Below are 19,754 nucleotides of genomic sequence, written 5' to 3' on the forward strand. Positions count from 1 at the left end.
AAAATTGGAGGGCAACTAGGCTTCCTCCCCCGCTCTTTTATTTTCAAAATCATTCGATCAAAATTATGAGAAAGCCATTTAGCAAAAAAAAAATATGCAAATTTTGTTTTATTTATTTCTCTGTGGAGAGCCAAAATCAAAACATGCATTGATTCAAAACCGTTCAAAAATTAAACAAAAAATCATGTTTTTTCAACTGAAAGTAAGGAGCGACATTAAAACTTAAAACGAACAGAAATTACTTCGTATATGAAAGGGGCTGCATCCTCATCAACGCCCCGCTCTTTACGCTAAAGTTGTTTACTGTTTTAAAAAAAGAGTTGAGAGAAAGAGTCAAACTTTAGCGTAAAGAGCGGGGCGTTGATGAGGAAGCAGCCCCTTTCATATACGAAGTAATTTCTGTTCGTTTTAAGTTTTAATGTCGCTCCTTACTTTCAGTTGAAAAAACTTGTTTTTTTATTTAATTCCGGAATAGGGCCATCTAATCTATAATATACAATATAGTATAGGACCATCTATATAATATAGAATATAGTATAGGGCCTTCTATATAATGTAAAATAGTGTCATCTATCTAATATAGGGTTATTAAGGTTGCTAAAGATGGAATTTCCATATTTTACAAAACGTTGTTTTTGCAAAAGAACAACTTTTGTATTGCAAAATAACGTTGTTTTTGCAAAATAACAACTTTGTATTGTAAAATAGTGTTTGGAGCGTTGTTTGATTGGAACGCTTTATCTTGTTTATCACAACACGATGAAAATGATTAAATAAAATGTCCTATTAGTTTCAGGCTTGTCTGAAAGCCACTGCCATTATTATAATTAACATTCGTGATGTAAATGATAATGCGCCACGTTTTCTCTCCTTTTCCTATGAGGGTATAATAAGCGAAGCGGCACCTGTGGAAGCTGTTGTATATGCTGCTAGCTCATCGAAAGGTCGTTTCCTCAACCTTGGCTCTCCGTTGATTCTTGAAATGGATGATGATGATTCCGGGGTCAATGCCCAAATTACGTATGAGATTCTTGACTCATTGGCCAAGGCCTATTTTACTATTGATCCTAGTACAGGTTTGTTAATAAATTATATTCTACATTTAAATTTTGCTTTATTAATTTTTAGTTTCGCGATAAATTTGGAGTATAGAAAGCTATAACTTTTTGTTTCAATTAAAAATTTTACTTTTCAATAAAACAAGAGGCAACTTCATAACATGGGGACGATACAAGTGGACTTAAAAAAAGAGGGGATGAAATAGCATGGGATGTTGAGGGAAAAGAGACCTTTTAGGAACTACTTTGCATTATTGCACTTAACAGGCATTTGATCATTAGATCCAAAGTTTCATATATATATATATATATATATATATATATATATATATATATATATATATATATATATATATATATATATATATATATATATATATATAAATATATATACTAGCTGTTGGGGTGGCGCTTGGCGCAACCCCAACACCTAGATGGTGGGGGCGCTTCGCACCCCCCCAAGCCCCCCCGCGTGCGTAAGTCGTTACGCGCCATATTAGTTACGCGCCATTGTAGTTGTGTTCCTGTGTCCCACCTGTGATATATATATATATATATATATATATATATATATATATATATATATATATATATATATATATATATATATATATATATATATATATATATATATATATATATATATATATATATATATATATATATATATATATATATATATATATGTTTTTAACTACGTAAAACTTGCGAATATACAACATTCTTCGCTGTCCCATTGTCTGTACATATAAATGGATTGTCAGGTTTCCCGACTCTTGAACCTGCAACATATAATTGTCCATGAGAAAAACAATCCGTATTCAGATCTATACCTCATTATTCTAATGATTGCCCAGTCCCAGTCGTCAGTTGACACACAAATATGACGTCAGTCGACACACACGTCCCAGTCGTTATTTGTGTCCCGGTGTCCCAGTCTGTACTTTCTCTTTGAGTGTCCCGGTCGTCATTTATATTCCCTGTGTCCCGGTCTGTATATACATTCGTTTTTGAATTGGTATATGATGAAATACATTTTTTTTTCCTTTTTTTCCTTTTAGTTGTTTTTTTGGTTTTTACCTTTTTTTTTTAGCTTTTTAGTCTTTTTTCTTTTTAGTTTTTTTTTGTAGTTTTTACCTTTTTTATCTTTTTTTTATTTTTATTTTTTTAGTTTTCTTTTTCTCCTTTATTTTTCAGTTTTTTTTCTTTTTTTTTTCTTTTTCAGTTTTTAGTTTTTAGTTTTTTTATTGTTTTTTTTTTCTTTTTAGTTTTTTTGTAGTTTTTACCTTTTTTTAGTTTTTTTTAGTTTTTTTTACTTTTTTAGTTTTTAGTTTTTTACCCTTTTTTATTTTTTTTACTTTTTTAGCTTTTTTAGTTTTTTTAGTATTTTCTTTTTAGTTTTTTTTTGTAGTTTTTATCTTTTTTAGTTTTTTTCTTCTTTTGTATTAATGCTAAGGCCAAGGTTCGAACCTGGAACCTCTCGGACCTAGAACCTGGAACATAACGCTTTCCCTGCGTCGGCCCTGTGGTGCATTCCTGCAGCATGGTTCGATCTCTGGGTCCCGTATTACCACGCTAAGGTCAAACCCACTGCGCCAACACAGATAGTTATATAACTGAGCTACTTCGGCTTGAATACATTCGTTTTTGAATTGGTATGTGATGAAATAATTTAGACGTCATATGCAGACAGTGACGTCACTCGACACACAGACAACTTATTTTTATATATATAGATAGATGAAACGCAAATGACACAATAGGCCTAAGACTTTTATGGATAGGAAAAGGGTAAGGGGAAAGTAGGCAAAACATTGTTTGTGGTGGCTTTTGTTTGATTCAAGTTTGACCTAACTAACAAATTTAACTTTTATTCATTTTAAGAATCATTTATATATCTATTTTTGTACTAGTTAGTTTTATATTTGCTATGATTGATTATTTTAACATTTCTTCATTTTAGGTTTCAAAATGAACAAAAAACTACTTTTTCGGAAAGCTTTTATTTAAATAAAAAAAGACTTAACTTCTGTTCCTTTCCAAATCTACTGTGTTTTAGCATCAGAGCCGTTAGCCCAATATAAACAATGTGACCTGATTATTTAGAGAATCTGATTACTTTCAAATTACATTGAACTGAGTTCCAAACTCTAAAGCAAGGTGTCAGAGTAGTAAATTTTAAATACAACATCACAAAATCTCTAATTTAAGTATTTTAGAAAAAGTATCTTCATTAGAAAACCTTACTTTTCAGATCATAATCATTACCACATTCATCAAAACTAATAGGAATTCTAATGAGTAGACTGATATGTGACCATAGTGCTCAATACAGCAATAACAGTTTGTTCATCAATTTAAATGGTATGATGTAATGCTCTTGTGTTACCCGTAACCTAGGCTAATGATGTAATTTAGTTAAAATCATTACGGAGAGCATGGACATCATACGAGTACAGGAGTCATGATCATGATCTTAAATACAAAAAATTTAAATTTAATTAAATTGCCTAAAATGTAAAAAACTGATGATTGCACAATTATGCCCTCCGTATGTGTACATGCCCTCCGTAAAATCATTACGGAGGGCAGGTACATCATACGAGCACAGGAGTCATGAAGCAGTCATACCTATATATAGCAATGATATGAGAACAGTGGTTCATATCCATTTAAATTATAGAAACATAATAAAATAACATGTCTATAAGATCACTTTATTTAGCAGCTTCAAAAGGATGCACACAGGTTGTTGAATATCTTTTGAAACTCCTTATTTATTGCTTTTATGGTGAAACTCCCCTTCATTTAGCAGCTTGGAAAGGACACACACGGACTGTTGAATATCTTTTACAGTCTGGCGCTGATGTTAATGTAAAAAATAAGAATGGTAGAAGTCCACTACATTTTGCAGCTTTGAATGGAAACACACAGACTGTTGAATGTCTTTTAAAGTCTGGTACTGATGTTAATATAACAAATAGTTATGGTGAAACTCCCCTTTATTTAGCAACTCAGGAAGGACACACAGAGACTGTTGAATGTCTTTTACAGTCTGGCGCTGATGTTAATATAGGAAATAATTATGGTGAAACTCCCCTTCATTTAGCAGCTTGGAAAGGACACACACGGACTGTTGAATGTCTTTTAAAGTCTGGCACTGATGTTAATGTAAGAAATAATTATGGTGAAACTCCCCTTTATTTAGCAACTCAGGAAGGACACACAGAGACTGTTGAATGTCTTTTACAGTCTGGCGCTGATGTTAATATAGGAAATAATTATGGTGAAACTCCCCTTCATTTAGCAGCTTGGAAAGGACACACACGGACTGTTGAATATCTTTTACAGTCTGGTGCTGATGTTAATGTAAAAAATAAGAATGGTACTTATTTTTTTAAAAATGAAGCTGCACTTCATTTTGCAGCTTTGAATGGAAACACACAGACTGTTGAATGTCTTTTAAAGTCTGGCACTGATGTTAATGTAAGAAATAATTATGGTGAAACTCCCCTTTATTTAGCAACTCAGGAAAGACACACAGAGACTGTTGAATGTCTTTTACAGTCTGGCGCTGATGTTAATATAGGAGATAATGATGGTAACACTCCCCTTTGTTTAGCAGCTTGGAAAGGACGCACACGGACTGTTGAATGTCTTTTAAAGTCTGGCACTGATGTTAATGTAAGAAATAATTATGGTGAAACTCCCCTTTATTTAGCAGCTCAGGAAGGACACACAGAGACTGTTGAATGTCTTTTACAGTCTGGTGCTGATGTTAATATAGGAAATATTTATGGTGAAACAGCTTTTGATGTAGCTGATGATGATGATTATTTTGCAAGTGATACTGCTGTTTATTTTGCTGTTTATGTATTAAAACTGAGAGTGGCAAATTTATATGTAAGTGAAAGAAACATATGGCTCTCAGAGACGACTCAGACAGAGACGACTCAGAGACGACTCAAGGATCAATTTGTAAGAGAACTAGAACAAATGAGGAGTGAGACAATATTTTGTAATATTACGTTCTATGACATTTTTATCAAAGGAATTAGCTCAATAGAACTATACACGATGAATGAAAATTCGTTGAAAGGTCTACTGAAATCATCAAACTGGGAAACAAAATTTTCAATGTACAATACAATAATAAAAAGCCATTTTAAAAACAGCATAGAAAGGAAAGTGCTGCTTGAACTAGCCAATAGAAGTTTCAATTCTCTCTTTAACAGATTTGCTGAGTTACCACATGAATGTGCTGAACAAATACTGAGCTATCTAAGCAATGAAAACTTGAAAAATTTCATAAATGCTTCTGAACCACTCCACAAGGTGTGGTAGCATTAAGAGTTTCTTAATGATAGATAGATAGATAGATAGATATACATATACAATGCAAATTAACTACTATGCGGGTTTGGTGACAAGTTTTCAAAACCCGCATAGCAGGTTTTTGAGCTATAATGCTTCAAACTTCTCTACTTTTGGCCTTGAAACAAAAAAAAACATTTTTGTCTCTCACTGGCTAGCAAAAAAATAAGCTTCATGGAAAATACATTTTTCCTTTTACCCAAATTAACTATAAAAAAAGCAAAATGTTTTCTAGATTACAGTACTGTTTTGAGATAGAAACATTATTACATAACTAAGATTTACCAAAATATCTACTGGTTTACTCACATTCAATGAATTTAAGGACCAAAGAGGAAGATAGTATGCAGGTGAGGAAACACAAGAATTCCAATTTCTTATCTTGATCAAACTAATGCATTTGTTTCAACTCAAGTGGGTGCAAGCGCATAGGAGACTTAAGTAAAGGTTAAGCTTCCTCCACACAAGTTCTTAGGATATGAATGAATGAATGAATGAACTACATTACCCGTAAAAGTATAAAAACACGAAGTACGGAGTATTATAAATAAACAAAAACAAAAATGATAAACAGCGAAGAAAAAAAAACTTCAAACTAACAAAAGACAACATGGACTAATTAACCAGTATTAATATGGAAAAAAGGCTGCAGAGGGTCATAAACGTGAATAAAGTTGATAATATTTTTAAATAAATCATCATTGAAAGACCGAATCCGAGAAGGCACATCTATTAAACCAAATCGAACAATTTTTTTTTTCGGTGCCATCTAGGAAGCCGGAGGAGGAATTTACAAACCGTTGCGGTTGTAACGGCTTTTGTTGTTTGGGGATATTTTTCTGTAAGCGACGTGTAGGTTTTTCACGGCTTGATTCACTAGGGATGAACAGGTTGTGAAAAGTGTTGGGCCGAAACACAGACCAAGCCGACTAACTAAAAAAGAACATGGTAGAACTGCAGTCCCAGCAACGAATGGAGCGACCGCATGAGGGCTATTAAAACAAATGAACTCGCATTTAGACACATTAACTGACAGTCCAATCTTAGATAGTTCATTGGTTAATATAGTAAAATTAGAAAGCAATCCACGGCGAGTCCGGGCAACAAGAAGAACGTCATTTAGTTCGAATAATAATTTCTTTTTGATGTTAATTGACACTTTGACAAATTTTCTTTGAGCAGCAAGCATTCTAAACTTCAACAATTTCTACTAAACTTCCAACTTTTGGTTTTCTGTTTTCAGGCTTTCGAATTGCTTTAATCCAATGTCAAAATATATTGAAATATTTGTGCAATCACCAGATTTTTACATTTTAAGCAATTTACTAAAATTTAAAATGAGCCTCAATTTTTTGAGCTCCTGTAACGGTAATAACATGTAACGGTGTATCGGTACTGTAAATCACTACATTATATATATATATATATATATATATATATATATATATATATATATATATATCTATATATATATAAATAAGTTGTCTGTCTGTCTGTCTGTGGATCAGGTGATTTCGTTAATAATATACCATTTAAAACACCAAAATGAACATGCTGGAGTAGTCACTCGATGAGAGAGGGTGCCAGAACGGAAAATGAAGGTCCCAGGTTCAAATCCTGGTTAGGCTAAAAAAGGTAAAAAACTAAAAACTAAAAAAAAACTGAAAAAACTAAAAAAAGGCAAAACTACAAAAAAAAACTAAAAACTAATAAAAAAAAATAAAAAAGCTAAAAAACTAAAAAACTAAAAAAAAAATAAAAAAAAAGGAAAAAACTGAAAAATAGAAGAGGAAAAGAAAACTAATAAAATTATGAATAAAAATAAAAAAAAATAAAAAAGATAAAAACTAAAAAAAACTAAATTAGCAATCACCATCAACAAAGCTCAAGGGCAATCATTAGAATCATGAGGTATAGATCTGAATATGGATTGTTTTTCCCATGGACAATTATATGTTGCATGTTCAAGAGTCGGTAAACCTGACAATCTAAATAAATGACGACACTCAAAGAGAAAGCGACCGGGACAAAAGGAATGTTCGATTAGCAATAACATTACCACTAGGCGAGGCTCATCGAAAACTGAGACGTTAAAACCAGTTTTTCTTTCCCTTAGCAACGACAAAGATGTGCAATTAATTATGCGTAATGTGGGGAAACTTAAAGGGTCCGGAGCTCGCGTTGTGTCTGATCTTCCTCCCAAACTTAACGATATCAGGAACAACCTCCTTGCTAAGGCTAAAGGTCTGCGCGAAGCTGGAAAATGGGAGTCCTCCAGGATCAAACAAAAGGGAGCGGATCTATGGTTAGAAGTAAGTCACCTGAACTCTGATAAGTGGATAAAATACGATGACCAACATGAAGCTTAATAGTTATTATTGAACTCCAGTGAAGATTATAATGATTATTTAAAATGTCTATTATTCCTTTTAAGTGACAACAGTTGAAAGTTCTTCTTTTTTCTTTTCTTTTTTTTTTTTTGATGGGGTTTTGTCAAGATAAGTGATGATTTTTGCTGTTAGTATGGGTTATATTTTAATTTGTAGGGAGATATGTATGTGTATGTGTATATGTGGGTATATATATATATATGTTTATGTATATGTATATGTATATATATATATATTTGTTTTTTTTTTCTTGTCGTCATCATGGTTTGTTTAAAATTTAAATACGATCTAGCCGTAATAATCATGGTCCTTTTTTTTGTCTTTTGTTGTCTTCTTTTTCTTTTTCTTTCATTATTTTCGAGTTCTCACTGGTTCAGTTGTTTTTGCTACTTTAAGACTCAGACGGTATGCATTTTGCGAAAGTTTCTGCTAGTTCGGATCATAATTCTGATTTTGCACATTGGATGATAGTTGCATTGGGGATAGACTGAGATACCTTGAATCTAACCCTTTTGATTTTTCCATATTCCAGAGCCATGATAAATTTTCAGGAAATAAGATAAATGACGGTGGGCTAATTAACTTTCCAAATTGTAAATATAAATTACCTTCCGAAGTTTCTGATCTTCCCAGTACCGGTGTTGTGAGAACAGGATTTTTAAATTGTAGGGGTTTTTTTAGTTCACAGGATGATCTTATTGATGTAGTTCATAAATTATCTTATCATGTCGTTGGATTCTGTGAGACTTTTCTTACAGACCTGACTCCTCAGGTTGTTTTTCCTGGATATCAATTTATTTTTAAAAACCGATTGACTAGGCGCCAAGGTGGTTTAGCAGTAATAGTTAAAGAAGGTATCTCTTTTCGACGCATTGCAAATCTGGAAGGTTCTCATGAGGAAATGCTTTTTGAAGTAATGGTGACTGAAATTAGTCTTGGAAAAAAAGATGTTTTTTTTTGCGTAGTATACCGACCGCCTTCTTCTCCAGTCAAATCTTTCCTCTCTAAACTCCATGATTTTTTGCATCAACCCCATTTTCAAAATAAAGATGTAATCCTTTCCGGAGATTTCAATATTGACCTTCTAGAAACTTCAAATGAATCTTCTGTTGAGTTATTGTCTTCTTGCTTTTCTGCGTGTCTGCTTCCTACTTGCCTGATACCTACAAGAATTTCACCTAGTTCTGCTTCTCTCATTGATAATATTTTTACATCTTTACCTATTCAAGCAAATTTTGCAGTTTTAAGTGATATATCGGATCATTTCCTGCTGGTTTCAGATTTAGCTTTTACTTATAAAATACCACAGGTAAGTAAGGAACGTCAAGGACGGTTAATAAATAAAATAACATTAAAGCACCTGAATGAAAGCCTTGGACTATTGGATTGGCAGGAGGTAATATCCACGGAGGATACAGATATGGCAACTGATAATTTTCTAAGAAATTTCAATTGCTGCCTTGATTCTAGTTGCCCATTTGTTACAATTAAAAGTTGCAGAGAAAAATTTCCTATAAGGCCATGGATAACGTCTGGAATTTTGATATCAGTTAAGAAAAAAAATCAGTTATTTAAAAAGCAGTTAAAGAATCCAACTGATTATAATATTAAAAATTTTAGAATTTTCAAAAATAAATTAACCACAATGATACGTTTGTCGAAACAATTGTATTATAAAAAGTCTTTCGAAGAAGCTCAAAATTCTCCTCGCAAAACGTGGTCTTTAATTAATTATTTTATAAAAAAAGAAAGTAAGTCTAATTTTCCTGAAGTTATTAGTTTAGAAGATGGTTCGACTACTAATAAATCGGAGAAAGTGGCTGATATTTTGAATACTCATTTTGCTAAAATAGGAGAGAAAATTGTTTCATCAGTAATGAACCAGTTTGATTCACGTAGTAATAAACATTTTTCTTCATACCTTCCGTCTCCTCAAAGTAATTCAATTTTTCTCGGGCCTATTTCTCATTCTGAAATAACAAAAATAGTGTGTGATCTAAATCCAGGTAATTCAGCGGGAATTGACGGGTCTAGTTCTAAAATTGTTAAAGAAATACTGTCTGCAATAATATTACCATTACAGCATATAATTAATCTTTCATTTAAAACTGAAGTTTTTCCATCTGCTTTTAAAGAAGTGCGGATATTTCCGCTTCACAAAGGTGACTCTCCTGAAAATCCATCAAATTACCGCCCTATTTCTATTTTGTCAGCATTTTCTAAAATACTTGAGAAGGCAATTTATAAGAGGTTTTATGACTTTCTTAAATCGTCTAATTTCTTCACAAATTTCCAGTTTGGTTTCCGGTCTGGACACAACACTGAACATGCTACCGTTGCTCTCATCCAATATATTCATGAATGCTTAGATAGAGGTGAAATTCCAGCAACAATATATTTAGATTTTAAAAAAGCATTCGATACAATATCCCATTGTATTCTTTTTAGTAAATTGGATAATTGTGGTGTGCGTGGACCGGCGTTGGATCTAGTTAAATCTTATCTTGATATGAGAAAGCAACGATTAGATGGAGGCAATTTTCTCTCTTCACCTGTACATCAGTCTTCGAAGGTTGGGGTACCTCAGGGCTCTGTCCTAGGTCCTCTACTTTTTTTAATTTATATAAATGATTTTCACCGCGCTTTTACATCCCCGTGTCTCAACACACATTTTGCTGATGATACGGCAGTTTCAATTTCTGAAAAGAATGACGAGGAGTTGGAGACAAAACTGAATACTGCATTTTCTAATGTTCTTGATTGGTGTTCTTCAAATTTTATTGCTTTGAATGTATCAAAAACAAATTTCATAATTTACGGCAGAAAGTCAAATATCTGCCCTCGTATTACCCGAGTTACTTCTTCAAAGTATCTATTATCAATATCTCGGGTGAAAATGACAAAGTACCTTGGACTTGTGATTGACGAAAGCTTATCTTTTAAAACACACATTCAAAATCTACGATTAAAGATTTCAAGGTATGTTGGTTTAATGCGAAGGTTAAAGCTTTGTTTGCCCTACTCTGCTTTACGAAGTATTTATTTTGCTCTGATTCAGACTAATATTAATTATTGTTCTCTAGTATATTTATCTACATTTAAAAGCCATATTAAACCAATACAGATTTTACAAAATAAAGCCCTAAGAATCCTTAAACTTTTTATTCCATCACCTATTGAACTTCCAAATAAGTCTTCTACTGCATCTTTATATACTTATCTAGATATACTTCCAGTCACTCAACAATTTGCTTTTGGAGCAATTCTTTTCAAAATCAATTATGACATTAAGAAATTACCGCCATATTACCTCCATCAAAGTTTGTTCTCCCAATCACAAGATTTACATAATTATAACACTCGACAAAAAAAGGATATCTACATTGACAAATATAATACTGAGAGATCTAAATTCGCTCCGTTTTTGTCAATAGCTCGGTGCTGGGATGCTCACAAGGCTCTTATTGATAATTTTTCCTCTATCCATTTAATAAAAAGGAAACTTAAATTTCATTTAGTTCAGGATTATTTTTAATTAATTAAGTATCTTTTTAGTAAGGCAAAGTTTTTGTATGGTTCGTTGCTCTGGGTGATTATGGGCCTCTCAGCTATCTTCCAGTATTAATTTATATTTAATAATATTACTTTCTTAATTTTTTCAACAGTATTGAATGATCCTGAGCTAGCTGCTACTTTCATACTATTGTTGTGTTATTGTATCTTTGCCGTCATGTTTATCTTTGTATTGTAGTGTGTTATTATTTTATTCTTTGTCTAGGCCTAGTTTTTCGAGCTTGTCTCCCCATGGGCCTATGTCATATATATATATATACATGTATGTGCGATTATTAAATAAATGAACTTGAACTTGAACAAAGCACCGGGACACAGGGAGTATAAATGACGACCAGGACATAAGTAAAAAAAAAATTAAAAAAACTAAAAAGAAGGTAAAAACTACAAAAAAACTAAAAAGAAAAAAACAACTAAAAACTAATAAAAAAACTAAAAAATCTAAAAATCTAAATAAACTAAAAAAGAAAAAAAATAAAAAAGGAAAAAAATAAAGGAGAAAAACAAAACTAAAAAACGAATGTATATACAGACCGGGAGACCGGGATACAAATGACGACCGGGACACAGGGAATATAAATGACGACCGGGACACAGGGACACAACTACAACGGGGACGCCGGGGGGCAGAGGGGGATATAAATGACGACCGGGACACCGGGACACAAGGAATATAAATGACGCCCGGGACACTCAAAGAGAAATCACAGACTGGGACACCGGGACACAAATGACGACCGGGACACAGGGACATAGCTACAAAGGGGACGCCGGGGTCCCCTTTGTCATATAATCGTCATATAAATGACGATGGCGACTCAGGGAATGGTCGATTAGCAATCACCATCAACAAAGCTCAAGGGCAATCATTAGAATCATGAGGTATAGATCTGAATACGGATTGTTTTCCCATGGACCATTATATGTTGCATGTTCAAGAGTCGGTAAACCTGACAATCTATTTATATGCACAGACAATGGGACAGCAAAGAATGTTGTATATTCGCAAGTTTTACGTAGTTAAAAACATATATATATATATATATATATATATATATATATATATATATATATATATATATATATATATATATATATATATATATCTTCTATATATATAAAAATAAGTTGTCTGTCTGTCTGTGGATGGATCAGGTGACGTCACCTGAAAAAACTGGATCAGGTGACGTCAAAACTGAAAAAACTAAAAAAAGGCAAAAACTACAAAAAAAACTAAAAACTAATAAAAAAAGTAAAAAAGCTAAAAAACTAAAAAAACTAAAAAAAGGCAAAAACTACAAAAAAAACTAAAAACTAATAAAAAAGCTAAAAAACTAAAAAAACTAAAAAAAGGCAAAAACTACAAAAAAAACTAAAAACTAATAAAAAAAATAAAAAAGCTAAAAAACTAAAAAAACTAAAAAAACTAAAAAAAGGTAAAAAACTAAAAAAACTAAAAACTAAAAAAAACTAAAAAAAAAGGAAAAAACTGAAAAATAAGCTAAAATAAAGGTAAAAACCAATAAAAAACTAAAAAAAAAAACTGAAAAAACTAAAAAAAGGCAAAAACTACAAAAAAAACTAAAAACTAATAAAAAAAGTAAAAAAGCTAAAAAACTAAAAAAACTAAAAAAACTAAAAAAAGGTAAAAAACTAAAAAAAATAAAAAATAAAAAAAAACTAAAAAAAAGGAAAAAACTGAAAAATAAGCTAAAATAAAGGTAAAAACCAATAAAAAACTAAAAAGAAAAAAAGGAAAAAACTAAAAAAAATTTTCATCTAAAAAACTAAAAAAAACTAAAAAAGGTAAAAACTAAAAGAACTAAAAAATAAAAAAATAAATGACGAAACTCAAAGAGAAAGCGACCAGGACAAAAGGAATGTTCGATTAGCAATCAACAAAGCACCGGGACACAGGGAGTATAAATGACGACCAGGACATAAGTAAAAAAAAAAAACTATCTATATATATAAAAATAAGTTGTCTGTGGATCTGTGGATCGTGGATCAGGTGACGTCACCTGAAAAAACTGGATCAGGTGACGTCAAAACTGAAAAAACTAAAAAAATGCAAAAACTACAAAAAAAACTAAAAACTAATAAAAAAAATAAAAAAGCTAAAAAACTAAAAAAACTAAAAAAAGGCAAAAACTACAAAAAAAACTAAAAACTAATAAAAAAGCTAAAAAACTAAAAAAACTAAAAAAAAGGCAAAAACTACAAAAAAAACTAAACTAATAAAAAAAATAAAAAAGCTAAAAAACTAAAAAAACTAAAAAAACTAAAAAGGTAAAAAACTAAAAAAACTAAAAACTAAAAAAAACTAAAAAAAAGGAAAAAACTGAAAAATAAGCTAAAATAAAGGTAAAAACCAATAAAAAACTAAAAAAAAAACTGAAAAAACTAAAAAAAGGCAAAAACTACAAAAAAACTAAAAACTAATAAAAAAAGTAAAAAAGTTAAAAAACTAAAAAAACTAAAAAAACTAAAAAAACTAAAAAAAGGTAAAAAACTAAAAAAAATAAAAAATAAGAAAAAACTAAAAAAAAAGGAAAAAACTGAAAAATAAGCTAACATAAAGGTAAAAACCAATAAAAAACTAAAAAGAAAAAAAGGAAAAAACTAAAAAAATTTTCATCTAAAAAACTAAAAAAAACTAAAAAAGGTAAAAACTAAAAGAACTAAAAAAGAAAAAAATAAATGACGACACTCAAAGAGAAAGCGACCAGGACAAAAGGAATGTTCGATTAGCAATCAACAAAGCACCGGGACACAGGGAGTATAAATGACGACCAGGACATAAGTAAAAAAAAAAATTAACAAAACTAAAAAGAAGGTAAAAACTACAAAAAAACTAAAAAGAAAAAAAAACTAAAAACTAATAAAAAACTAAAAAATCTAAAAATCTAAATAAACTAAAAAAGAAAAAAAAAGGAAAAAAATAAAGGAGAAAAACAAAACTAAAAAACGAATGTATATACAGACCGGTACACCGGGATACAAATGACGACCGGGACACAGGGAATATAAATGACGACCGGGACACAGGGACACAACTACAACGGGGACACCGGGGGAAACAGGGGGATATAAATGACGACTGGGACAAAAAAACTAAAAAGAAAAAAAAACTAAAAACTAATAAAAAAACTAAAAAATCTAAAAATCTAAATAAGCTAAAAAAGAAAAAAAAAGGAAAAAAATAAAGGAGAAAAACAAAAATAAAAAACGAATGTATATACAGACCGGGACACAGGGATACAAATGACGACCGGGACACAGGGAATATAAATGACGACCGGGACACAGGGACACAACTACAACGGGGACACCGGGGGAAACAGGGGGATGTAAATGACGACCGGGACACCGGGACAGGGAATGGTCGATTAGCAATCACCATCAACAAAGCTCAAGGGCAATCATTAGAATCATGAGGTATAGATCTGAATACAGATTGTTTTCCCATGGACCATTATATGTTGCATGTTCAAGAGTCGGTAAACCTGACAATCTATTTATATGCAAAGACAATGGGACAGCAAAGAATGTTGTATATTCGCAAGTTTTACGTAGTTAAAACCATATATATATATATATATATATATATATATATATATATATATATATATATATATATATATATATATATATATATATATATATATATATATATATATATATATATATATATATATATATATATATATATATATATATATATATATATATATATATATATATATATATATATATATATATATATATATATATATATATATATATATCTATATTCACAGGTGGGACATAGGGACAAAACTACAATGGCGCGTAACTATTATGGCGCGTAACGACTTACGCGCGCGGGGGGGCTTGGGGGGGGCGCGAAACGCCCCCACCAACTAGGTGTTGGGGTGGCGCGAAGCGCCACCCCAACAGCTAGTATATATATCTATCTATATATAAAAATAAGTTGTCTGTCTGTGGATGTGTGGATGGATGTGTGGATGGATGTGTCAGGTGACGTCACCTGAAAAAACTGGATTAGGTGACGTCAAAACTGAAAAAACTAAAAAAAGGCAAAAACTACAAAAAAAACTAAAAACTAATAAAAAAAATAAAAAAGCTAAAAAACTAAAAAAACTATAAAGGTAAAAACCAATAAAAAACTAAAAAAAAAACTGAAAAAACTAAAAAAAGGCAAAAACTACAAAAAAAAACTAAAAACTAATAAAAAAAGTAAAAAAGCTAAAAAACTAAAAAAACTAAAAAAACTAAAAAAAGGTAAAAAACTAAAAAAAATAAAAAATAAAAAAAAACTAAAAAAAAGGAAAAAACTGAAAAATAAGCTAAAATAAAGGTAAAAACCAATAAAAAACTAAAAAAAAAAAGGAAAAAACTAATAAATGACGACACTCAAAGAGAAAGCGACCAGGACAAAAAACTAAAAAAAAAGGCAAAAACTACAAAAAAACTAAAAACTAATAAAAAAAATAAAAAAGCTAAAAAACTAAAAAAACTAAAAAAAGGTAAAAAACTAAAAAAACTAAAAACTAAAAAAAAACTAAAAAAGGTAAAAACTAAAAGAACTAAAAAAGAAAAAAATAAATGACGACACTCAAAGAGAAAGCGACCAGGACAAAAGGAATGTTCGATTAGCAATCAACAAAGCACCGGGACACAGGGAGTATAAATGACGACCAGGACACAAGTAAAAAAAAAAATTAACAAAACTAAAAAGAAGGTAAAAACTACAAAAAAACTAAAAAGAAAAAAAAACTAAAAACTAATAAAAAAACTAAAAAATCTAAAAATCTAAATAAACTAAAAAAGAAAAAAAAAGGAAAAAAATAAAGGAGAAAAACAAAACTAAAAAACGAATGTATATACAGACCGGTACACCGGGATACAAATGACGACCGGGACACAGGGAATATAAATAACGACCGGGACACAGGGACACAACTACAACGGGGACACCGGGGGAAACAGGGGATATAAATGACGACCGGGACAAAAAAACTAAAAAGAAATAAAAACTAAAAACTAATAAAAAAAACTAAAAAATCTAAAAATCTAAATAAGCTAAAAAAGAAAAAAAAAGGAAAAAAATAAAGGAGAAAAACAAAACTAAAAAACGAATGTATATACAGACCGGGACACCGGGATACAAATGATGACCGGGACCCGGGACACAGGGAATATAAATGACGACCGGGACACAGGGACACAACTACAACGGGGACACCGGGGGAAACAGGGGGATAACCTGACAATCTATTTATATGCAAAGACAATGGGACAGCAAAGAATGTTGTATATTCGCAAGTTTTACGTAGTTAAAACCATATATATATATATATATATCTATATTCACAGGTGGGACATAGGGACACAACTACAATGGCGCGTAACTATTATGGCGCGTAACGACTTACGCGCGCGGGGGGGCTTGGGGGGGGCGCGAAGCGCCCCCACCAACTAGGTGTTGGGGTGGCGCGAAGCGCCACCCCAACAGCTAGTATATATATATATATATATATATATATATATATATATATATATATATATATATATATATATATATATATATATCTATCTATATTCACAGGTGGGACATAGGGACACAACTACAATGGCGCGTAACTAATATGGCGCGTAACGACTTACGCGCGCGGGGGGGGCTTGGGGGGGCGCGAAGCGCCCCCACCAACTAGGTGTTGGGGTGGCGCGAAGCGCCACCCCAACAGCTAGTATATATATATATGTATATATATAAATATATATATATATATATATATATATATATATATATATATATATATATATATATATATATATATATATATAGATGAAACGCAAATGACGCAATAGGCCTAAGACTCTTATGGATAGGAAAAGGGTAAGGGGAAAGTAGGCAAAATATTGTTTGTGGTGGCTTTTGTTTGATTCAAGCTTGACCTAACTAACAAATTTAACTTTTTCTCGTTTTAAGAATCATTTATATATCTATTTTTGTACTAGTTAGTTTTATATTTACAATGATTGATTATTCTAACATTTCTTTATTTTAGGATGCAAAATGAACAAAAACTACGTTTTCGAAAATCTTTTATTTAAATGAAATAAAAAGGCTTAACTTCTGTTCCTTTCCGAGTCTACTATGTTTAAGCATCAGAGCCGTTAGCCCAATATAAACAATGTGATCTGATTATTTAGAGACTCTGATTACTTTCAAATTACATAGAACTGAGTTCCTTACTCTAAAGCAAGGTTTTAAGATTCTCTAAGGTCAGAGTAGTAAATTTCAAATGCAAAATCTCAAAATTCCTATTTAACAGTTTTGGAAGGACACACAGAGACTGTTGAATGTCTTATACGGTCTGGCGCTGATCTTAGTATAAAAAATGAAAAAGGTGAAAGTCTATTTCATTTTGCAGCTTGGAATGGAGACACACAGACTGTTGAATGTCTTTTAAAGTCTGGCACTGATGTTAATATAAGAAATAATTATGGTGAAACTCCCTTTTATTCAGCAGCTCGGAAAGGACACACACAGACTGTTAAATGTCTTATACAGTTTGGCGCTGATGTTTATATAAAAAATGAGGAAGGTGCAAGTCCACTTCATTTTCCAGCTTGGAATGGAAACACACAGACTGTTGAATGTCTTTTAAAGTCTGGCACTTATGTTAATATAAGACATAATTATGGTGAAACTCCCCTTTATTTAGCAGCTTGGGAAGGACACACAGAGACTGTTGAATATCTTATACAGTCTGGCGCTGATGTTACTATAAGAAATAATTATGGTGAAACCTCCCTTTATTTAGCAGCTCGAAAAGGACACATAAAGACTGTTGAATGTCTTATACAGTTTGGCGCTGATCTTAATATAAAAAATGAGGATGGTACAAGTCCACTTCATTTTGCAGCTTGGAATGGAAACACAGAGACTGTTGAATGTCTTTTAAAGTCTGGCACTGATGTTAATATAAGACACTAGCTGTTGGGGTGGCGCTTCGCGCCACCCCAACACCTAGTTGGTGGGGGCGCTTCGCGCCCCCCCAAGCCCCCCCTGCGCGCGTAAATCGTTACGCGCCATTGTAGTTGTGTCCCTATGTCCCACCTGTGAATATAGATAGATATATATATATATATATATATATATATATATATATATATATATATATATATATATATATATATATATATATATATATATATATATATATATATATGTATATATATATATATATATATATATATATATATATATATATATATATATATATATATATATATATATATATATATATATATATATATATATATATATGTTTTAAACTACGTAAAACTTGCGAATATACAACATTCTTTGCTGTCCCATTGTCTGTGCATATAAATAGATTGCCAGGTTTACCGACTCTTGAACATGCAACATATAATGGTCCATGGGAAAACAATCCGTATTCAGATCTGTACCTCATGATTCTAATGATTGCCCTTGAGCTTTGTTGTTGGTGATTGCTAATCGACCATTCCCTGTGTCGCCATTGTCATTTATATATCCCCCTGTGCCCCCCGGCGTCCCCTTTTTAGTTTTGTCCCTGTGTCCCGGTCGTCATTTATATTCCCTGTGTCCCGGTCGTCATTTGTGTCTCGGTGTCCCAGTCTGTGATTTCTCTTTGAGTGTCCCGGGCGTCATTTATATTCCTTGCGTCCCGGTCGTCATTTATATCCCCCTGTGCCCCCCGGCGTCCCCGTTGTAGTTGTGTCCCTGTGTCCCGGTTGTCATTTATATTCCCTGTGTCCCGGTCGTCATTTGTATCCCGGTGTCCCGGTCTGTATATACATTCGTTTTTTAGTTTTGTTTTTCTCCTTTATTTTTCATTTTTTTCCTTTTTTCTTTTTTTTCTTTTTTAGTTTTTTTAGTTTTTTAGTTTTTTTAGTTTTTTTATTAGTTTTTAGTTTTTTTTTCTTTTTAGTTTTTTTGTAGTTTTTACCTTTTCTTTAGTTTTTTTTAGTTTTTTTTTACTTATGTCCTGGTCGTCATTTATACTCCCTGTGTCCCGGTCGTCATATGTATCCCGGTGCTTTGTTGATGGTGATTGCTAATCGAACATTCCTTTTGTCCCGGTCGCTTTCTCTTTGAGTGTCGTCATTTATATTCCCTATGTGCCGGTGTCCCGGTCGTCATTTGTGTCCCGATGTCCCGGTCTGTAATTTCGTCAGTTGAAAACATGACGTCAGTCGACACACAAACATGACGTCACCCGCCAGACAGACCCACACACACACAGACAACTTATTTTTATATATATAGATATAGATAATTATGGTGAAACTCCCCTTTATT

The 19,754-nt window shown here is 31.8% G+C and overlaps 2 protein-coding genes across 3 annotated transcripts in view; one reads left to right on the forward strand and one right to left on the reverse strand.

Annotated features, from left to right (window-relative positions):
- Positions 1-19,754, reverse strand: part of LOC136041109 (protocadherin Fat 3-like) — a 63,977-nt gene that overhangs the window by 38,206 nt on the left and 6,017 nt on the right. The gene's annotated exons all lie outside the window — the stretch shown is intronic.
- Positions 1-19,754, forward strand: part of LOC136041098 (serine/threonine-protein phosphatase 6 regulatory ankyrin repeat subunit A-like) — a 30,471-nt gene that overhangs the window by 7,640 nt on the left and 3,077 nt on the right. Inside the window, exons 2-6 of the mRNA XM_065725651.1 lie at positions 791-1,076; positions 3,787-5,197; positions 7,549-7,737; positions 8,504-8,676; positions 17,836-18,383. Of these exons, the coding sequence (XP_065581723.1) occupies positions 791-1,076; positions 3,787-5,197; positions 7,549-7,737; positions 8,504-8,676; positions 17,836-18,383 (2,607 nt within the window). The remainder of the gene's footprint in view (positions 1-790; positions 1,077-3,786; positions 5,198-7,548; positions 7,738-8,503; positions 8,677-17,835; positions 18,384-19,754) is intronic.

Source organism: Artemia franciscana, chromosome 21 (genome assembly GCF_032884065.1).
Source record: "Artemia franciscana chromosome 21, ASM3288406v1, whole genome shotgun sequence".
Classification (NCBI taxonomy): domain Eukaryota; kingdom Metazoa; phylum Arthropoda; class Branchiopoda; order Anostraca; family Artemiidae; genus Artemia; species Artemia franciscana.